The 22,700-nt window shown below is 34.7% G+C and overlaps 2 protein-coding genes across 2 annotated transcripts in view; both read right to left on the bottom strand.

Moving 5' to 3' along the window:
- Nucleotides 1-3,755: 3,755 nt before the first annotated feature.
- On the bottom strand, nt 3,756-9,503 carry LOC133174102 (uncharacterized protein DDB_G0283357-like). Its single transcript, XM_061309141.1, has one exon. It carries the CDS (start codon nt 9,501-9,503, stop codon nt 3,756-3,758), a length of 5,748 nt encoding a protein of 1,915 aa, XP_061165125.1.
- Nucleotides 9,504-18,572: 9,069 nt separating this feature from the next.
- The window catches only part of LOC133174361 (protein inturned-like), a 17,026-nt gene continuing 12,898 nt past the window's right edge, over nt 18,573-22,700 (bottom strand). The window contains exons 11-18 of the mRNA XM_061309476.1: nt 22,078-22,127; nt 21,676-21,777; nt 21,233-21,333; nt 20,770-20,879; nt 20,287-20,375; nt 20,015-20,183; nt 19,470-19,609; nt 18,573-19,069 (exon numbers count right to left, since the gene is read on the bottom strand). Of these exons, the coding sequence (XP_061165460.1) occupies nt 18,967-19,069; nt 19,470-19,609; nt 20,015-20,183; nt 20,287-20,375; nt 20,770-20,879; nt 21,233-21,333; nt 21,676-21,777; nt 22,078-22,127 (864 nt within the window). The 3' untranslated portion in view covers nt 18,573-18,966. The remainder of the gene's footprint in view (nt 19,070-19,469; nt 19,610-20,014; nt 20,184-20,286; nt 20,376-20,769; nt 20,880-21,232; nt 21,334-21,675; nt 21,778-22,077; nt 22,128-22,700) is intronic.

Below are 22,700 nucleotides of genomic sequence, written 5' to 3'. Positions count from 1 at the left end.
TAAATAATGGCCTAACAATTGTATGAAAAACGTCAGTCAGCATTTGACTCAATGATAAATTGTATTTGCTGACAAGATCATTGTATCGACCATAGAACTTACGAAATGATGACTTTAAACGAGACAGCTGATATTCTTGTTTCATCAACTTGTTTGTCAATAATTTACCTCGTTTTAGAAATTGTACGCACGTAGAGCATGATCTTGTATATCGAATCAACTGAGAGATATATACCCCGTATGCAGGTGATGAAGGTATATTGCTGCATAAGTAAGGGAAGTTGACGATTGAAAAGTTAAAGTCATCACGTTTATCATAAAGCTTGGTTGTTAGATTACCATTAACGTCTTTTTCAAGTAAAATATCCAAATATGAAACAGATGTGTCAGACTCTGTGGTATCTTTTATCTCAAGCCCACAAGGATATATCGTATCGACATAAGAATGGAAATAGCCATTGTTATATCTAAATGTCGAGTTGAAGGCCACAGCAAGTCGTTTTTATGCTTCCGTATCGAAGATTTGGGTTTTTGCCCTGTCCGTCTGTCTGTCTGTTTGTCTGTATGTCCACAAAAACTTTAACATTGCTCATAACTTTTGATTGATTGGAGCTATGGCTTTCATATTTCACATGTGTATTTCTTTTGACAAGACCTTTCTTTGGGTACCATCATATTTAACCTTTTGATCTTGATCTTTGAGTTTGACCCAGTTTTACAAAATTTTCCCCAATTTTAACCTTGGTCATAACGTTTGAACGGTTAGTGCTAGGGCTCTCATACTTCACATATGTAATCCTTGTGACAAGTTCTTCCTTTGGATACCAACAACTTTGACCCTTTGACCTTGACCTTCGAGTTTGACCTACTTTTGAAAAACTTTAACATTGGCTATAACTTTTGAACGGTTAATGCTAGGACTTTCATATTTCACATGGGTAATTCTTGTGACAAGACCTTCCTTCGGATACCAACAACTTTGACCCTTTGACCTTGACTTTCGAGTTTGACCTATTTTTGAAATACTTTAACATTGGCCATATCTTTTGAACGGTTGGTGCTAGGGCTTTCATTCTTCACATATGCAATCCTTTTGCCAAGCCCTTCCATTAGATACCAACAATTATAGCCCATTGACCTTGACCTTGGAGTTTTACCTACTTTTGGAAAACTTTAACCTTTTCCATTTCTTTTGAACAGTTGGTTCTAGGGCTTTCAAACTTCACATATGCAATCCTTGTGACAAGACCTTACTTAGGATACGAACAACTTTGACCCTTTGACCTACTTTTGAAAAAAAAAAATTAACGTTTGTCATATCTTTGAAACGGTCGGTGTTAGGGCTTTCATATTTCACATGTGTATTTCTTGTGAGAAGCCCTTTCCTTGTGCACTATTAATTTTGACCTTGACCTTGATTTTGACTTACTTTTGAAAAACTTTAACCATTTCCATATCTTTTCAATGATTGCTGCTAGGGCTTTCATATTTCACAGGTATATTTCTCGGTACAAGACTTTACTTTGGGTACCAACATATTTGATTTGAATTTGAGAAAGTTTAACCATTGATTGAATTAAATGTAAAAATGATCCGTTAATTAAAATCAAATTCAAATCATTTTAGAGATAATATGATACATATTGTTTTAGTCAATACAACGATTTGCTCAGTACATCTTTATAAAAAAAAAACAGATTCTAGATGACTTTGGAATTAATAGACCATCAAAGGCATTATTTAGTTTATTTTACACAAAAACAGAACAACAGGTTGTTTATATTAACATAATTATGATCTAAATTACTCATAAAAATTAATTTTTAGAAAAATTGAAGAAATAAATTTATCTGTGCATTTAATGATTTATATAATCATCGTCAGTATTTTACAGTTATCCATGCGTACATACCTGTGTCAACATAGTCCAGAAAACACACACCGATGACCAATTCAATTACATTTATCATTACAGTTTTGTAACAGTTGAAATTCTCTTAAATGTTATTACTCTCTACAGCAATATAGACTAAGTCATAAAAAGTAGGCTTTTATCCGTGTCAATTAAAAATTCATATCTGTTGCCCAACCAAATGAACAAAACTCATAATATTTTAACTAAGTAAACAATATATGCCGATGTGTCAAAAAGGATTTACATGTATGTTGTTTGCACATACTGCAATATCCATTGTTTAAAAAAAAAAACTTTTAGCATGCTCTACAATGCTTTGTTTTACCGATAATGTATTTTGCTCTGGTAAAAAGCCTCTCATTTCTATTACAAGTAGAAAACATTACTTTTTATTCATTCTTATGAAATCCTATACAATATAAATAATTGCTAAATAGTGAACTTGAAGTATTAATCAATGCTTTTTGTATTTTATTCTTTTACTTCATTTCTGCCCGTATTGACAAAAAAAATTTTGTGCATTTTAAATTTCACACATTTACTGACAGGAAACTTTAAAATAAAATTTTGTATCTTATTTGTAATTAAGGTAACTGATAAGTAATATTTATCTAATTGAACATACTTAACAACAGAAATTACATTTTAAATATTCCATTATTTGCCAAGGTAAATTAAAAGCATAGACTGTCATAATTCTCAAATTATGCAATTCTCAAACTTAACTGTATGCTGGAAGTACTTCTTACATTTAGATATTTAACAAGCTCCATGAAGTTCATCAATGTTATATGTTTATAAACCGTAAACAGCTCCTATTCATGATATTTAAAAATACGTTTTCTCTGATTGTTTATATGGGAATTCATGTTGCAACTGTTGCAAAACAGTGTATTTTTTTCTGTAATAGCTGTAATGTTAATTCCCGTACTAAAAACAAAGGTATTTTATGTTTATTTATATCTGTATAGATAATCATATAAATTAGGATTAAGTATGTTAAGTATTGTATTATTGATCTCATTGTACGTCATTGTATTTCTCATTGATGGAAGAGCCATTGTTCAAGAAATCTATATAGGTGGTTTGCTTGGTGGCGTTCAATTATTCATAAATGACCGTAGTTTTCATAAGAAATAAAGGAGTTAATATTCAGTAGATGTAAATATATGCAGATAACTTAAGTAACTTTCAATTTATTCTTGTATAGAATGACAAAATTGACTACGTTTGCTTTAACTATAACAATATTTAGGAATTCTTCTGCTACTTAAATATATGCATTGGTTTAATTGATTGACTACATAGAAGTAAAAATGTCAAGTGAGTTTATTTAACAATAACAATGAAAATAGCAAAAAAAATAAAAATATGATGAACACGTTAACATGACAACAGAGATCTTAAACTGTTTCCTTGTACATTGTATCTATATTTATATAACAAACGTTCTCTCTTCTCCGTTCTCTGAGATGATTTCAGTTCAGATCAATGATCTTGTTACATGATTTACTGATGTTAAAATGTTCAGTGTTTTTCGGATCTGTAAATGTTCTGCTAATTTATTTTAAATACTTTTTTTAAAAAAACCGTGTCATTTGGTTCCAACTCAGTATTTTTTCCTGAATCATCCCCATTATCGAACAGGTATACAGGATTCTACATACGACTATCAAAACAAAAGATACCTGTTTCCAAACAGATATTGACTTTCCAGTCCGGTCTCCCCATCAATTCTACATCGTATTGCCACTAATTGTGTTTATAAAGATATGAACATTCATTGATTTCCATAAAGTCATTGACCCAAATCAAATCACTGCCCCTGCTTCTTATTAAATCAGATCAAATCAATGTCCTTCCCTTTCTTTTTCCACCCACTGCTGTCCACTTTTGGCGCCTTCCCGCGTTTATCATACTTATTGTCGTGGCCATGCACCATATCCCATTTGTCAAGGCGAGTTAAGTGATAGTACACGCCGATTTTCCTAGCTGCCCTACCCCAAAGAACCTTCCCGGGAGTTGGTTCTGCTCCGTTCTTTTCTTTGTCGTTGTTTGTTGTTGTCTCTTTATTTGGTTCAAATGTCACTCTTTTCATTGGTTTGTTTGATTGTTGAAGGCCAGGACGTTTGTCATCGGGGTTCAAATTTTGTCCGCTAGAATTTACAGGATTATTTGGATTTCCATTCTTCAAACCATTCCCAGTTGTATTACTTGGTTGACCCAAATTTATTTGGTTTGGATTGTTCGAGTGTTGTGATCCTATATTTTTTGAAGGGTCATAAGGATGTGAATTATTCGGATTCCCAGTATTTGGATGTGTTCCAGGAGGCATAATATTTGATTGGTTACCTGGATTACTACTTATGCCATTGCCTGGGTAATTTCCGTTTGGATTTGCGGATCCATTTTGTGGGTTATTGTGAGGGTAATTATGCGTACCATTATTTGGATATGCACCTGGATTTACTCCAGTTTGAGGGTAATCCTGTCTACCAGTGTTCGGGAAAGTACTTTGTGGTCCTCCTTGACCTGAATTAGTAGGTTCATAGTTGGGATACGTTCCGGGAGGATTATATGGACCATTTCCTGGACCATACCTTTCTGGATTTGAAATACTATTTAGCTTTCCTTTATTTGGTGCAGTATCATTCGGTGCAATTTTGTACCTTGGTACGGCAGGATAACCTTGAGATGGTACAGGATTATTGGGATTTTTATCTTGATTTACTGTAGAAGGTTGATTGTCATAAGGATTCCTTGGTCTTTCGTCATTATAGGGGTCAAATCCGCTAGTGGGGTCATTTGGTCCAGCGTTCAAAACAGGTATATATCCATTTATATTTCCTCCATTGGAATTTTGGTAACCATGTGGTCCTGGTTGTGGGCCTTGATTTGAATGTGGCTGGTAAATTCTCGGGTTATAAGCGTTTGGGTTTGAAATACTCTGAAGATTTTCTTTTGCAGGATTATTCTGCTCCTCGGGTATTGAGTTGTATTGATTTTGTGGTTGCTTGTTGAGTTTTACTGCACGTCCTTTAGGAGGTCGTCGACTTGAACTGTAGCTTTTAGGTGGGCCTATTGTGCCATCTGGGTTTTGAACAGACTGTCCTACAGGCAATGGGGTATCCCAGTCACTCCTTTCTTCAGTTTTTATTTGTGGGTAATCCTGATAGTTGTTTGGCAAAACAGAGTTTGGATTTGGAGCCAAATTTGACTCATTAGGGTTTCTATTATTCATGGCACTGTTTCCAGGAGGAAGACTCTCATTAGGATTTATATAGGAGTAGGGACCGACATTTGGATACTCATTTAAGTTTTTACCAAGTTCATCGGGATTCAGAACAAAATTAGGACCCGACACAGTCTCTGGATTTCTTGTAGAATAATCGGGAGCATTGGAAAAGTAGGGATTTTCATTTGATGGAAATTGGTTAGGTTTGTTCATTGAATACAAATTACTCCTGGGAATTGAAGGTTGTTTTCGCCCTCTATTCTCGTCAGGTTTGTTAGTTTCGTGAGTGTTGTCATTTGGATTGCTCTGAGGTGCACTCTTTTTGTCGTGTTTAGAGACGGACGGATTTCCACGTTGATTGTCACTGTCATTTTGAGGTTTAATATGCTTAAATGGTAATGAATTTTGAGACCCTGGATTCATTTGTTCATATTCTGTCGTGTTCACTTTATTGGGATCAAACTGTAGGATTGGTTGATTATCAAAAAATGGATCATGTTTGTTATGTCGAGGAAGATTGCTGCGCTGTATAGGTACATGATTAAGTCCACTAGTCTCAGTTGGGTTATTTCTATTGGTTGGATTAATTCTCCTAGCGTTCGGAGCATAATCATTTTTCGGTAAATCTTGTGGATTTAACGGATTTCCTGAATTGTCGTAGGAATTTGGCGAATTTTGTAAATATCCCTTCTGATTTCCGGAAGGTTGTCCAGTTTTGCTGTTGATTGGTATTGGATTATAGTACACTGGGGGGTTATTGTAACTATCGTTGCCTGGATTGGACACGTTGGGGTTATAAGGATTATAAGGGTTTGGATATTGACTACCTTGCGCTGAATTGGGATAATTATGACGTTTTTCATCTTTATTCATCATATATGGATCAAATTGACTTGGAATTTCCGTGGAAGTTGGTTCAGTTTTGCTTAAAGAAGGATTTTGGAGTGCATCTTTGTACTGTGCATAAGGTAAGTGCGGAGGAAATCCACCATTATTCACACCGTTTGGATCATATCCCTCGAAATTACTATTGTGCGGATTAAAATTTGGACCGTCCTCCCCATTATATTTCGGATATAAAGAATTCGGATGAGAGCCGTTGTTCATCGTTGCTGTGTTTTCTGGCATGTTTGAAGGATAGGGATAAATTCTGTTTTTCAACAATTCATTTGGATCACCTTTATAATTCCGTGGAATTTGACCTTGTCTAGCTTCTTCCATATTTCCGGAATTGGGAATCTGATTTGAGTTCGAATTATAATTTGGAAAGTACTTGCTTGGCTTTCTTTTGTTTCTGACTTTTCTAATCGTGCCATCATCTTCTGAATCATCATCATCGTCCTCATCATAATACCGTAAAATGATGGGATCTCCTGGACCGAGAATATTTACCAGATCTGGTGAATTGTTTTCGTTCTGGTGATTTTCTGAAGAATTTGGCATTTCAAATGATCTTTGATTCCCGTTCATGGATTTCTCGGTAGGGTGAACATGTGACATGCTAGCATTATTGGGTAGATTTTCCTGCCTGTTTGGGTTGTCTCCACTTGATGACTGTGTGGGTTTACTTTTTTCTGGGTTTGTGTTTGTTGTTTTATTTTTTGCCATTTTATCATCGGGAAAAGAACCATCATTTTTCCTGTCATCTGCTTCATAAGGAATTAAGGGATCGCCCGGTCCAAGGACCTCTGAGGGATCCTCGTGTTTTATAGAATCGTCCTTGTCTGACCTGTTTGAATCATTTGGAATAAGGCGTCTCTTTTTATATGGTTCCATTGGGTCTCCTGGTCCAAGTTTATCAGAGACCTTTTCAAGTTCTTTTCCATTCTGTGAATTTTGATTTTGCATCGGCTGATTTGAATCCGCCACACGAGTTGGATCTAGATAGTAATGATTGTTATGCACTACGTATGTTATGTGAGAATCCATGTTATTTCTAAGCATTTCTTCCATAGTGTTCTTGTCAATGCCATGATCGATCTCATTTGGTGGATCTATGTACTGAACTCTATTTCTATTACCCTCTTTTAAATCCTTGTCATTGGGCATACTTCTTGTTTGATTATTAGAAGTTACCATTGGAGCATTTCCTTCCTTCTGTGACCACTTTGTTTTAGGTATCTTTGATTTCTTGTTTTTGTTTGTGCTTTCTTCCCCCTCTTCCGTCGAATAGCTGTCATCGGTGTTGTCTGATCTACCCCGTTTCCTTCGGCGCTTTCTGTGTTTTCGAGGTCTTGTAGGGTCATCATTGGAATCATTCTCATCTTTCTTTCGCCGTCGTCTTTTGTTATAATCGTCCTCATCGGAGTACTCCGTTTCTGTTGACAGATGGCGATTTCTACGTTTTCTATATTTCTTTTTTCGTCGTTGGCCATTTGCATCTAATTCATCACCAGTTTCATACTCACTTTCGTACTCAGATTCGTCACTATCATTAGAATCATTGTATTTCGAGGATTTCTTTCTCTTTTTCCGTGCTTTAATATCAATGTTGTCCGTATCATTCTTAGGATCATTTAATTTCACTCGAATCAAAGGTTGAAATTTGTTTTGTTTACGAAGTTTTTCTTCCGACTGTGATTTTTCACCTTCTTTGGGTTCTAAATTGTGATAAATAATAATAGGTTTTGTCTTCTTCTGCTTATTTGGACTATTTTCAGACTCATAAGAATCGCTGTTGTCTTCATCCTCCCCTGGTCGGTTATTCCGCTTTTTTCTGCGGCGTTTTGATTTTCTTTTAGGATCTCCTCCGTCCTCAGAATATTCGCTACTGACACTTTCTTCTTCAGTCCTAGTGCCAGATTTCTTTTTCGGTCTTCTTTTCTTGTGTTTTGGAATTTCTTTAATCTGAATCATACGAGGTGAGAGCATGGACTCGGGGTCATTTTTATTTATTTCATTTTCGGGTTCACTGCTATATTGACTATCATCTGCTGTTTCATTGGCGTCTCTTTTCTTTTTAGATCTTCTTGGATCCACTGTCTTACTTTTCGTTGTTTTAGGACTTTTGATTTTGTTCTTTCTTAAGTTTGAACGATTTTTAGGTTTTTTATCTGCTCCAGATGAATTGCTATCTAAATAAAATTCAGACATGTCATCTTCATCAACTTCACTATCTTTGGTGTGTTGATGATTTGGTTTCTTAAATACACCCTTGTCCTTATTTCTAATTGGACGCAATGGAGATGGTTTAGGATGAGCCATCATCTCAGGATCAGACTCGTATGGGGGAGGGTCTTTGGAGAGTTTTTCGTCATACTTTTTAGATTTTTTCGGGAGAAACCATGGTTTCTTCTTTTTCTGAGTATCATCATATTCACTCCATTCGTCAGAAGAATATACCGGCTCGTTAGGATGTTTTCCTTTTTCCAGTTCACCAGGAGGCAAATTCTTATTTTCTGGATTTCTTTTATTTCTTCTGGATACTGCTAAAATTCTATTTTTTGCATTTGGGTCTCGAGCTGCGTTCTTTTCCTTTGACTTGATGGCCATTCTTAGTCGAAACAGATAGATCCAAGGTCGTAAGACAAACGTTAAAACTATGGGAATAAGACAAATACTGTATGCTCCCCTCCACATATCTCCTCCAGCGCCTCTGATAAACATAATGAGAAAGTATGGAAAGAAACAAATGACGGACACAGTACAGATTATTAGATTGGCACTGGCTGTGGCCATGTTGGGGTTTTTATTTGCATCCAGTTTACTTCCATTACCTTTGTACCAGCCTTCTCCGCCATTGATCTTCTGATTATCATTGATATTTTTGTCTGCTTTTGATATTATCACAAAGGCTATGACTACAAATATACCGGTGAGACCTACACCAAGAGGAAAAATTAAGGTTAAATACAGAATACTTTCTTCTAATTGCACAACACACCCCGAGTGATAGTAGTCATATTTGAAAGAAACCCATCCAGACAGTGGCAATACAGAAACGATTATTCCTACTAACCAAACAACCAAAGACACAAGCATTAGGCGGCAGTTTGAGCAGAAGACTGCTTTGTGTAGCTCCCTGTTCTTTATCTTTGTGATTCTCTCTACACACCTCACAATCAGGAGGCCAAATATAACTAGATATACCAGTGTTGTTATGACGCCGTGGATGTGGCACGCAGCATCAGAGAACTCCCAAGATTCTAAAATGGCCGTCACACTCGCTGGGACGAACACGAAAAAACAGGCTATAAAATCAATCAGGACAAACTGAAGAAAAAGTCGGTTAGCCACGATGACGTATAGTCTTCTCTTTTTCATCATGACAAGTACAACAACATTGATGATGAAATTAACGGCAATCGTTGCTACTAAAAATAGAGCCACTAGATAAGAATAAGCGTCTGCCATCTTTTCTTTCCGATCCGATCAGTTATACTCCGTTTTCACTTTTGTCTCTTTCTTGTAAGGTTCCTTTCACGTTATTTTACATTTTCCTTTTAGTATTTTATCAGGCACTGTACATGTCATTATTTTTTCATTAAAAAAAAATCTGGTATAACTTGAATTCATATTTCCAGTGCTTCATAATTCCTGCTTGCCAATCATTCTAACTTATCCAAATGCTAATTATGTTACATGTCAAACAAAGTTTAATCGGCGATCTCTGCACTCCGTCATTTTATAATCTTCTTAATTAATATCGATTTGATCTCTTTTTCTCATGTTACATATATTATCACACTTTAAGTACATTTTACATTAGAATTTATACTATTTTAAGTTCGTATTTCGTTTTTTTTTCTGTTGGAGCTTTTTTGGGAATTGCGTGTAACTTTAATTTTCACGAACTCGTGAATTAATGACGAAAACGTATCCATCATTTAATACTTTGATGGCATTATACAATAATAGTACAATGCATTGTATGTTTAACATATTCTACATCTTTTGTTTTAATTGCAAATCAAAAATGTTCCTTATTCTTTACAGATAAAATCATTTCTTATCCAAGATTTCTTTTTGTCAAGTCGAACATAGAAGTATCATTGGTAATCGACAATAAGGCTTCAGTTATTTAAGTACGTGGAGCTGCAGAGCAAAATTATAGATAAATGATCAATTATATAAAATATTAGACTTGGTTTTTGTCGCGCTTATGTTGCTTAAAGGTGTATCATCCTAAATGTGTCAACGACCCAATTCCATGTTTTACATTTATAATGCTATTACCGATGGATTAAAACCGATAATGAAATCTAACACACTTCAATTTTGATATGAATGTAAATCTCTTACATTAAATGATTAAATGTAACCGACTGAGACAGTAACTGCAAGAAGCATTATTTTCGCAGGTATTTACCTCATTAGTAACTTGAAAATTAATATGTATACACATTTTCATCCTTATGGTAAGGTATAGATTAAAGATTCTCTCTGAAAAATAAAAATGATTGTGCAACACAATTGAAATTTGAGCTAGTATTCAGCAACTTGAACTTATCTCAAATATGACAAGTCAAAGTGAAGTCCCAACCATTATTTTCTGTACATGTATGTATTTTAAGCTCATTATCTCAAATCCCACAATATTACGAAGTTTATTCTCGACCCCATCGAATTTGATGCGACAAAGTTTTACTCTATCTGTTGGGGGTGCTTGTTTATAATCCTTCAAAAACTTCTACATGAAAAGAAGAAAACACCTGTCGTGGTCTTCAGCTCAAGATTTAGATATATTAACGACGTTTAATCAATTGAGCAGTGAGGGATCTTTTTTGTACCAGCACCTACTGCAACACGGGACCTCGGTTTATACGGTCTCATTCGAAAGAGTTTCAATTTTACCTCTGTAACCTACACAATTTATATTCTCCTTTTGTTTTCAAAAAAGCCATGGCCATTTTTAATGTTTTGACATAAACTAATCTGTAGATTTGGTTTCCTACTGAAATAGGATCATGTTTTTTTTTTAATTCAATGTTTTTTTTTTTTGTTTTTTTTAATTCAAGAATAACACAGTTTTTTCAATTGAAATATCAATGGACACTTTTACAACTCTAAATCTGTGGAAGATGGCGACAAGTCTTTCGGATACGACCGAATAAACCGACGTCCCGTGTCATAGTAGGTGTTGGCAAGAAAAAGATTCCTCATTGCTCGACGGCCCTGAGTGCCGAGTACAGGTGTAAATTTACAGCCCTCCACCGGCAAGTGGGTGAAAAATATGAGTGAAAAATTCTCGAGATCGAGGGACACTAAACAACAAACAAAGAAAAATATCTGAATTCAGAAGACTTTTATTCATCCATGATGATAACAGTATAACTTCGGAACTTGGTTTAAAGGATTTTAGATTATATGTAAAATTTGGACTTGATCTTTATATGCCAAATGTCAATCTTCCGTGCAAATGTTGACAATTAAAGCTAAATTTTCAAAAAAATCAATTTGTAGCAAAATTGTTCCAATAGTTTGAGTAAGTCAGTAGCTGATATTTGTTTGGCGTGAGAAGAGCAATTCTGGAATATATTTTGTGCATCATATAAAACAGTTTATTTTGAAATGTCCGTCATATCTTTTTAAAATTCTTATGGATATTCAGATTAAAAATCCTTGCCATCCACTATGGAAAATCAAGTTTTTTTTCTATTCTTTATCAATTTACTAGTATTCACATAAGATGTACGTCTGCCAGCTTAGATTTCCATTGTTTATCGTCTTTTATGTGAGATATCGGTACCTCCCGCGCACCTGACCGGTCATATATATTGTCTTCTCCATGAATGGTGGAAAATTTATCTTTCTTTGACATTGCTACGTACGAGGAGACCTTGGCTTTCACTTTGAACCAACTATCTGAAGGTTTTGAGTCCAGTGAACGTGATGAGAGGGGTGCTGCTTCGTCCGCGTCGTAGATGTCGAAAGTTTGTCTAGGTGGATTCTTAAGAGAAGCTACGAAATTAAGCATTCCTGTTGTTTCCGTTTTTTCCCTTTGATTTTCGTCTGGCTTATTCTCAGACGAGGATGAGGCCTTAGTTTTAAGATTTTCTCTGTCTGGATTTTTCTCATCTGATCTACTTTTTTGTGACTGGGTCTGAGCAGGAACCGGTGATCTCACTGGTACATACTCACTCGGTAATTCATCACTATTTATGAAGACGTTACTTAAGTCAATATTATCATTGTCCGTAAGTTTTCGATCAACATTTTTCTTCGAGGATTTTGAATCCGGAATATATTGCTGATTGGGCTGTTTGATATGTTTATTTTTCGTTTTAAGATCAATGTTGTCACTGATATTGTTATTGAATGATTGTGGTTTGGTATTTATATTGAGAGGCTGGTAGTTCTCTGATTTGTTCGTCATATCTTTTGTGTTATTCTTTTCAGGCAAATCAGTAAGTATTCCCTTTACGATGGGTTGAGTGTCTGTTTCTGCCTTTTTCATGTCTTTGCTGTCATTGTGTGTTGTATTACTCTTTCCATTCCTTGTCACAGTATAGATAGTTGCTTTGTTTTTGCTAACATTTGAATGTTGTTCTGAATTCTGTTGTCCTTTACATTGCCCGCCGGGTTCCTCTCTGTTCCGATTCCCTACTTCTTCACGAAGGAAACTTGTCTTTTCTTTATCCATTGTTTTATGAAGAGATGTTGAATTTTTATTAGTCAAATTTGGAATTATTATTCCATGATTCCCTTCCTTTGGTTTAGCTGACCGTGCAGTGTCATCATCGTCATGAATCATTTTGATATCATTTTGATTTCTGTGTTGCACAGAGTCATTTTTAATATTTGTATTTTTCGGGTGATATTTTTCTCTTTTACTAACATTCGGGATAGCTTTTTCTACATTGTGATCATGTAGAGATGAATAGTTGTTTAAGTATCCTGTTTTCTCGGGTTGTTTTAGCATGGAGTTGTTATTTGCTTTGAAGTTACGATTCACAGACAAAGCATTCCCTCTGTCTTTCATACCATGTATTTCTGGATCATCAACAAGAATGGACTGATGATTTTCTATTTTTCCATTATGATTTCTGTTAGGAACATAGGGTTTAGCTTGATGCATTGTTTCACTGTTATAATCGATATCTCCTATAGGATTACTTGATTCCTTTTTTATGATTAGTTTTTCATTTTTGGGCTCGATAACCGACTCTTGGTTATTTTCTCTCAAGCTCTCTGGAGCAGTCTTCGATTTTGTGTTAATAATTTGGGTTCCTGTTGTAAGAATTGTGACGTGCTTTTGTTCTGTCTTTCTTTCGTCTTCCTCATGACTGTTATTGCCATTTCCTTCATACTGATTATAACAGTTTTGTTTCTCAGTGTTTATATGATTTTCTTCTATTATAGTCTGATACACTTCTTTGGTATCTAAGGTATCATGAGTTTTTCGCCTTTCATGTTGAGGTAATGTCTGCGTGATGTGTGTATCACCTGTCTCTGATAGTCTTCGCATATATGATTTACTTCTTGGTAGATTCTGTGGTAAATCTCTATAATGTACAGTCGATATTACTATTTTTGAATTTACCTCGTATGATTTATCCGCCCAGGTGAAAGTAGAATTGTTGACCGATTCACGATCATCTTGTTTTGTTGACCTGTTTGTTTCTTTTTCGTCTTCCTTCAGCCCATTTACTGGATTTTGGTTAGATCTACCATCAGTATGACCTTTTTCATTGCTTTTCTGCATCTCATTGTTCAATTTATCATCAACATGATTTAAACTATTCCCCTTTCTTTTATTATGATCAACTTCAGTGTGTTTTCCCTTTGATTTTTCCTTACCGTCAGACTTTATATACTTCGTGGTAGAGCTTGTCATCACTAGATGGACACCACTTGTTCCTACATCAGTCGGACTTTCATCACCCGATCTTTGGTTAAGTTTTTGTTCAGAATGATGTTCTTTATGAGAGTTTTGATCATGTTTCACCTCCTCTCTCTTCCCGTTTGACAAGAGCTGTTTAGATGGTTGATTCGTAGGTAGTACTTCTTTCGCTTTCTGGTTTTCGTCAGTCATTTTCTTGGCCGCTTCTTTGCCATGGATTGACATGGAATCATCTATGTAAGGTTTTGTGTCATCGTCAGACACAGAATATTCTGACCATTCGCTATAGTCTGATTCGCTATCATAATTACTTCGAACGTTCCTCTTGTTTAGAACAGGTATGCCCTTCAGTTGTTTTTGTTGTTTTACTTTCTTTCTCTTTCTTCTCCTTCTTTTCCTTTTATGATGACTATTCTCTTTCTTTACCTGGCTTGGGTTTTCGTTTTCAGTTTGGTTGTTGAGAGTATTTGTCAACACCTGGGTTTTTCTGGGCTTTGTCACTGTCTTTCTGCACGAGTGCTTTTCTTTAGTATTATTTCGACTTTCGTCATCGTTGAAACCTATTGAACTTTCTTCGTCGTAACTTTCATCAGTACTGACAAAACTTCCATCTGATGTTTCCTTTCTGTTGAGTTTCCTTCGGTGCTTGACATTCTTCTTTTCCTGTATTATTTCTTGGCGCCATTGCAAAACATTTCTTTTCCTATTTTTAATGAGTCGCCGAAGTCTAGCGTAATGTACCAGGGGCCTCACCGTAAATGTTAAAAGAATGAAACAAAGAGATACACTGTAATATCCCCTGAACACACTTTTGTCTACAATTCGGCAAACCACAACAATAAAGTAAGGCATCCAGAATATGATCATGAATAAGCAAACTCCAAAGTGTGTAAAGACAGAGTGCACCATAGCAAACAGTGTTTGTTTCCGTGTCATTTTTTCACGAATCTCGGATTTGTTCTTATCGTTTATTCTATACTGCCTATGATTTGATTTGTCTTCATTGAAATGATCATGTTTATATTCCTGTTTATTGTGACTTGCTAAGGAATTGATTCCAAACATCTTGCTACTTCTGTTTGCTTTTCCATCATTATCATATTTATCGTCATCACTTGACTCGCTCTCGTTTATCCAGTTCTGTGAAGAGGTTCGGGGCAGTCCTTCCTCGTTTTCTTTACGTCCGTTTACAGTAACAGGTTGAATCCGTGACATATTTGTTTGAGAGTTTATGGAATTGAATATGACGATGTGGGAAATGATGAACAAAATCAAAGCAAGTCCTATCCCAAGTACGGTTACAATGATGAGGTGATAGAGGTTATCTTCCAACACTGGGAAGCAGCCAGAGTGGTAATAGTCGTAGGAAATGGTTGTCCATCCGGTTAGTGGTATACCTGAAATCATTAGATCCACGAACCACACAGATAAACAAAGGACCGCAAGACGGCGGGGGGTGCTAAAAAGTTTGCCATGGAGTTCCTGGTTTTTTATTCGAACAACTCTCTCAAAACACCGTAAAGCTAGAATATTAAAGGTCACCAAGTACACGAAAATAGTGACCACTCCATAAATCTGACATCCTATATCAGTCATGATCCATGAAAGGGTGGTACTCACAACAGCCGCGGGAATCAACAGAATGACGTCAGCAATGATGTCAATCACTAGAAACTGAATCGTGAAACTTTTTGCAACTTGAGTAAATGACAATTTTTTATTGACGAAGTTTATAGTAAGAATCCCTAGAATAATGTTTATTAGAACTGTCAATGAACACCAGGTCGTCATTAGGTAAGGCAAAACCTCTCTCACGAAAGAATCCTTCAAGGCCATTATTCACCATGAACTCCTATTTTCCTCAATGTTTTATGCACATTTACACTTTCTGTTCCTTCCAACAAAGAATCTTCTGTCCATTTTTGACTATGTTATAAACTTAAATGATAAATTGCTATTGCAATTAAAGATTCTAACTGTTCGTTATTGTATGACAGTGTTCAGTAAATATCGTAATGTCCGGTAAGTCAAATTTAATATCATGTTTTATGGACAAATTAGGCCAGCTAAAGAAATAGAATTAAAGTGTTAGACGGTTTAAAAAATTCCTTTTGTAAAACTAAATTATACACACACACCAAAGTCTTATGGGTCAGAAATGTAATCGGCTTTTGCATTTTCTGCACCTAGATTAAATACCCTAGCTAAGACTTAAAGACCATCAGCTCATTTTTATGTTTATTTACAATCAGCATGGTTATGACAATATCAAAAATTTTAAATTAAAAATCTGTTTAACATATTTTGTATATAAAGTTTTTAATCATTGAATAGCATTCAGAAGTATGTCCATGTCACAACTGACATTTGTAAATGACTCACTGCTTAAACTTCATGTTAAGATATAAAAACCATTTAGATCTAAAAGGATATATGAGTCAGTTTGGAGAAGAAAACACTAAGAATTTAAAATGTAATTATTATAAATATCTGTCTATTATTTTAGAACTGTATCCATCGTCTGTCTGTCTGTCTGTCTGTATGCATTTTTCTTTTAAAAGGCAGCGTCTAATGCAGTTTTGGTCCAATTCAATTGACCTCGGTAAATAAGTAGACAACTCCAAGATATAAAATTCTATAAATCGGTTTTGCTGAGCGGAGTTGCAGCAGTTATTAAGAAAGGACTAAGAGTGAGATGCTGATGCTTGTGGTAATGGAGATGATTTGAAACAATAAAGATGAAGTACTTTGGAGGGTGTAGTGAAGAGTGTAAGTCAAGAGGAAGGGTTCACACTGAATGGATTTGATACATAGACAACATACATATAGTACAAATCAAACACAGTCCATTTCTCTCAGACAATTCTGAAAATGGTTACAATATCCAGTAACAGGAATGATTATAGGTCAGACTGGACTGTTCAGCAAAAAAACTCAATTTCTTTTGTACGTGTACATGGTAGGGGATACAGAAAGGCTGTACAGAATGATACTGCTTCCTTTTTAGGGGGATGTGACTTTTGACCTCATAAATTGTCAGTGGAATCTTTTGTCCCCTGCACGATATGATCATGGAGCGTCGCTCTGTAAGAATTGGTCTTATACAAGGAAATGGTAAAAACAAAGAATGGTGAATTTACGTTCTCGATGGCAAATAAAACATGTTTAAAGTATGGTTTGGTTGTATTATTAAGGTGAAGTTGACAATGTACTAGGGATGAGAAAAACTAGGCCTTATCACTTTAAACATGTTAAAACGCCAGTTTTCAAGGAGATTCCATAAAACATAATACCGTACTGTGTCCTCTTAATCTTAACCTAAAAAAAACTAAAATGTGTGTTAGAGAAGTTGAACTTTTTCATCCCTAAAAAATTATTTCCCCAGAAAATATTTATTGTGAAGTGCAAATTCTTACATTTTTATTTTTGTAGATTGTATAGGTGTATCATCAACCTCCATCAGGTCCTTTTTCTTTATTGTCCGTCATAATCTCATACTCCCAATCTGTACGGATGATAAACTCACTTTGTATTTCAGAGACAGAGTTTGCATGTTCCCTTTCATCAAGATACATTTAAAAAAAAAATTCATTATCCAGCACAGATCTACAAGATGTACCTAGAAGTAGAAGCTTGTAATAGGCTTACAACAGTGATCCAACTCATAAATCTTATTGTCAATTGAGAAACAAGAACCCCTACAAACATTTGAGATCAGGTCAATGAGGAACAAATATTCCCTGTCGACCGTTCAGAATGGCCGTGAGCCCTATGTACACAATTAGGTAAACGGAATAACTATTTAAAAAAAAACAAGTCTGACTTATGGTATGGAATGTTTTGACCCAATATTACGCTCGTATTTCCGAACAATGACATTTTAATGACTAAAGAATCTGCATGGTGCTACCTTTCATTAAACGAGGCTGTTGAAAGCCCATGTCATTTTATTTCTCAGTAGCTTGCCTCATACTCGGAACATACTTTTGTGTATTGAATCAGTTGGGAAATATAGCTACCTTAACAGGTAATAATGGAATATTGCACATATGTATATACGTACAATGGATGTTGAAGCTGAAAAATCTTAAGTCATTGTTTGCCATTAACATTCTTGGCAAAAACATCCAAATATGAAAGAGTTTTGTCAGACTTAATGGTGTCTTTCCATTTCACTGGGACATATCAAGTTGACATGTGTATGAAAATGAATATTACTAATTGATAAAATGGAAACAATATTTAAAAATTCAAATTGAAGAATTAAGAAGTTTTTGAATACTTTTTTTCTTCAAAAGAATACAAAAACAGGTCATGTAGTAAAGGAGCACAGTTAGTACCCATGGTGATTTCAAATGTTGGCAGAGACTACATAGATTTTATTTCAAGAACTTTTTTGAGATATATCGCGGTAAAATCTGGAAATGGTCAATTTTCCCGGCTGCACTCAAACACTTACTCAGACAATGTAATGAAATCACCACAACTGAACCAAAATATGTAGTTTATCTAAAGTTCATGAAGTCAATAACAGAGGAATGTACTGTTTTATTTTTGCCCAAACTTTGACATTTACCTCAGCCTGATATTAACAGTCTGATGCATTTCAAATATCGACTTTTTCAACATCACATTTTTTATATCAAACTGATGCATTGCAAACATTTCAGCTATTTAAAAATCAATGGAAAAACACGTGTCTTGGTGAGTGTTAAATCAAATTGATCAACTGTTATAACATTTTATTGCAAATTTATATTTATGTGCACAATAAAGAGTGGCTACAAGTTCACTGACCATACCTTTACAAATTTAAAATAAGATTTGTAAATATAACAATTACTGAGTTTACAGTTCAACTGGGTACAATTTTTATTAAAATTTATTTTAAAGAATCTATTGACTGGCACAGACTAGATAGTACAGTGTGATTAACAATAAACAACAATAAATAACCGACTTCCAATCCCCAGTCATAGTTATGAACACATTGAGTCATTTGTAAGTTAATATCCTCTGGCAGTTTGAGAAATCTCAACATTTGAGTCCAAACCCTGTCTTAAAAGTCAGCTCTACAAGATTCTGTGGAACTCCATCTTGGAAGCAAACATACAATTCTTCTTTGGATCTTTGACGTCTGTAAAAATATAAGTATCTTTCATTCATCTTCCTGAGACGAAAGGTATTTTGCATAAAAATATGAAATACACTGAACTCGGAAAGAATTATTTTTGCAAATCAACAGAAGGAAAATTTATGGAAAAAATCCTTTCTTCCCAAAATCATATATGACCATGTCCCTCTCATGCCATACTTCTGGACAAAGAATATGACCTTGTGTATGATCTTATACATGTATCTGACTGAATCAGTTGAATTTTTTTGTTGTTGTTGTTTTTGTTTAACAGACAACATATATGCAAGTTCTGTTTCATGAGTTTAACTCTCCTGTAGAAATAATCTTCAAGCTAGGTATGGAAACTTTTCTACCATTGAGGAAGTCAGGAGTGGGAGTAGGGTTACAATGTTTTCCTTACCCCACAACCCAGTAACTGGCTGGTCCCCCAGGGGTGGGAACAGTAAACATCACACCCTCCTCCCTCATAAAGTTAAATGTTGTGTCCACCACATGGGGAACTTTGGTGTCCATCTCTGGAATCAGTGGAGGGGCTGACTTCTGAAATGGGTAAAATGTATACATTTCTGGGTTAAAAATTGTGCTTTTATACATGTATATTTCTAGGATGGTTGAGTTTTATATATTCTCCTCATTTGTTACAAGGATATCTCAAAAGTTAATTGTTCTGTAAAAAAACAAACAAACAAACAATTTGATAGTAACTTCATATATCAGGTACATGTACTTAGTTAGGGTTACGTTTGTTCAGAATTCAAAGAGTCCTAATTTGATGACCTGTTATTCACATTTGTATTAGCACTGCATAACAGCACAAGTATATTATAGCAGGGGTTACCATTAGTTAGATAATGAGCTAGATCTATAAATTTAAGAAGATTTACTTTGGTTTAAGAAATCTTTTCCATACATACAAAAATGATATTGTCCACAGCCAGAGCTTACCCTTCTGTATCTGTACTTGTCAAACATGTGTTTGATCTGAGAAGAGCAGCGATAGAAGTTCTGAATAATTTCTGTGTTATCAGACGCAGGCTCAGGGTAGATAATCACTCCCTCATACTTGTCAAAATGTAGGAAGTGAAGGAGACAGTTATCTGCTCCTGATGTCAATCTACAAAAAAATAAAATTGTTAGCAGCTGACTCATATTTGATTTTTATACATCAGGTATATTTAATGGACTTTGTCAATTTGTTCCATGAATTTGTGCCTTACTTGATCTTGTCAGCCATAGTAAAGTTGATTTCTCTTTGTTTATCTTCCTGCACAATATCAGAAAACAGCCTGCCCTTTTTATTCCTTGTCTGAAAAAATAATGAAAGATTTAATTTTCATTTTTACAGAAGTGATTATTATTCATTTATTGCTTATGACTAACTTTTTGTCCAACAGAATGAAATCAACAAAAATACATGTTGCTTAGATTATCATTAATAATGAAAAGACAGAATACCAAAAATTCAAAACAGAGCAAAATAATTTTTTATAACTTGAAAATAATCATGAACTATATGAATAGGAGCAGTATATAGACATGGAGGGGGCATTGTGAACCTCAGTCAAATCATAAACATCCACTTCCACTAATTTTATGCACATAATGGAAAGATAAAGCCATTAAACATAAATATTTTACAGCACTTTAATGAGTAATTTGAGGTATATCATTTTAATGCAAAGAGAGATAACTCTGTTAACCTTGTCACTTCCAGCACTAGAGTTACTTTCCATGGATCCATCAGATCTGACCGAGTCCTTACGTCCCAGTACTGGCAGTTGTCGCCCTTTGTTCAGCAAGTTACTCACATCTAGAAATTTGTTACAAAAATCAAATGTGTACAAAGTGTTTCAAGATGGTATATTTTATTATTTATATTTGTACAGAAGTGATCAAAACTGATTATGACAAAAAGTTTTGTGTAAACAAAAAAAAAAATTGAATGGTAAGATTTCTAGTTTTGGGGGATTTTTTTCATTGAGCTAAACCGAAGTGTAATCTTAAAATGCTTTATTCTGAAGAAAAAAATCACTGCTGATGGAAAAATTTCTCACAGATTTAATCATGCAATAAAAAGAAATGGCTTCTGCAGAATTCAAATGCTGATATTGTTTGCCATTCAATATGTTCAAAACCTTGCGGACATAAACTTCAAAGCCTTACCCAATTTGGGACTAGAGGTCACAGGGTATACTCCATTACTCTGAGAGTTAGGCCGTGTTGACTCAAGGCTGGGAACCAGTCTAACACTCTGAGAGAGACCCCTGTAGGGAAAATAAAACGTACATTTACATTTCTGAGAGAATTTACGAGGATGCACTCATCTCACGAAGGAAGTGAGCCTATTTATACTGAATTCACATGATTAAAATCCATCACAGTTTTTGCAGTAAAACCAATGAATAAACTGCCAGGACAAGGTATCCAAAGGGAAAAGAGAAATAACTCCTGCCATTGTCAGTAATTTAATTTCCATCTACTTTACTGAAAGTTTTCAGAGGGGAAAAAATCCTTTTCTTACATTGTTTGGTGTGTTGTCACATGCTTGGGTAAAATTTTAAAAATGTAATGAAAAATGTGTACAGGATAAAGTTGTGATTGATTACCTTTTCTTACAGAGCTGGGAGAGATCCAGGGAGTTCACCTGGAGTAGGACGGCTTTGGCCTGATCAATATACAGAGGATCTGGACGAGGGGTCCTGTTCTTCCTGTAAACAATATCATACAGCATACTAACAGCGTAATATCAACCTACATAAACAGTGTAATATCAACCTACATAATTACATACACTGTACAAGTAAAATGAACTGTTGAATAACTTATCTTGGCTTTTGCTATAAATGTTCACTATCTCAGTAAGATACAATTCTTGACGTACATTTGTTAATTAATTGTCACGATGAATCCTATGTGTGGAAATTTATCTTAAAAATAAAGACAATTAAAAATCAATGAAGCTAAAAATGTTTGGGTTTTTTTAATGCTACTACAATGGGTATACTTACTTGATAGCTCCTCCCTTGATCTCCAGTAAAGTACACAAAATGCTTCGCTTCTAAAACAGACAACAGTGTCTTATCAAACTAGTAGTATCATATGTATAATTACTAGAATTAATTTTATTAATCCTAGAACATGTGAAAATTATTATGAAAGTACATGCTGAGTTTATAAACATTATCTTCTATGTAGATGTAAAGTAAAATGACTAAAATTCCTATAGAAAGATCAGTTTGGTAAAAATTAACAATACCCGTTTTTTATAGATCAGGAAATAAACTCTGCTATGTGTGCATCCTCTTGAGATGTCAAAGTTATAATTATATATATATTTCAATCCGATGTCCATTTTATCATTATTTACTGATTATAATAACCGACTGAAGTGTTTACCAAAACCTTTACATGCATGCAATGTCATAAAAATTGGATGAATTAATGTCAGTGAAATTCTAATTTATGGCAATTGAGATTACAATAAACAATTAATATTGTATCCATTGTATTGGTGTTGTTGTTTATCAAGTCAAACAATGTTCCCTTGTGTTTTTCTTAAATTAAGAACATTCATTTTACAGTCTTACAACATGCTGTAATTTTCATTAGATGCAGGAAAAAGATCAGTAAA

This window comes from Saccostrea echinata, unplaced genomic scaffold, assembly GCF_033153115.1.
Source record: "Saccostrea echinata isolate AGI-Se365-2 ecotype Australia unplaced genomic scaffold, CSIRO_AGI_Sech_v1 ptg000057l, whole genome shotgun sequence".
NCBI classification, from domain to species: domain Eukaryota; kingdom Metazoa; phylum Mollusca; class Bivalvia; order Ostreida; family Ostreidae; genus Saccostrea; species Saccostrea echinata.
The sequence above is the reverse complement of the archived record's forward strand: the minus strand, read 5'-3'. Positions and strand labels throughout refer to the sequence as shown.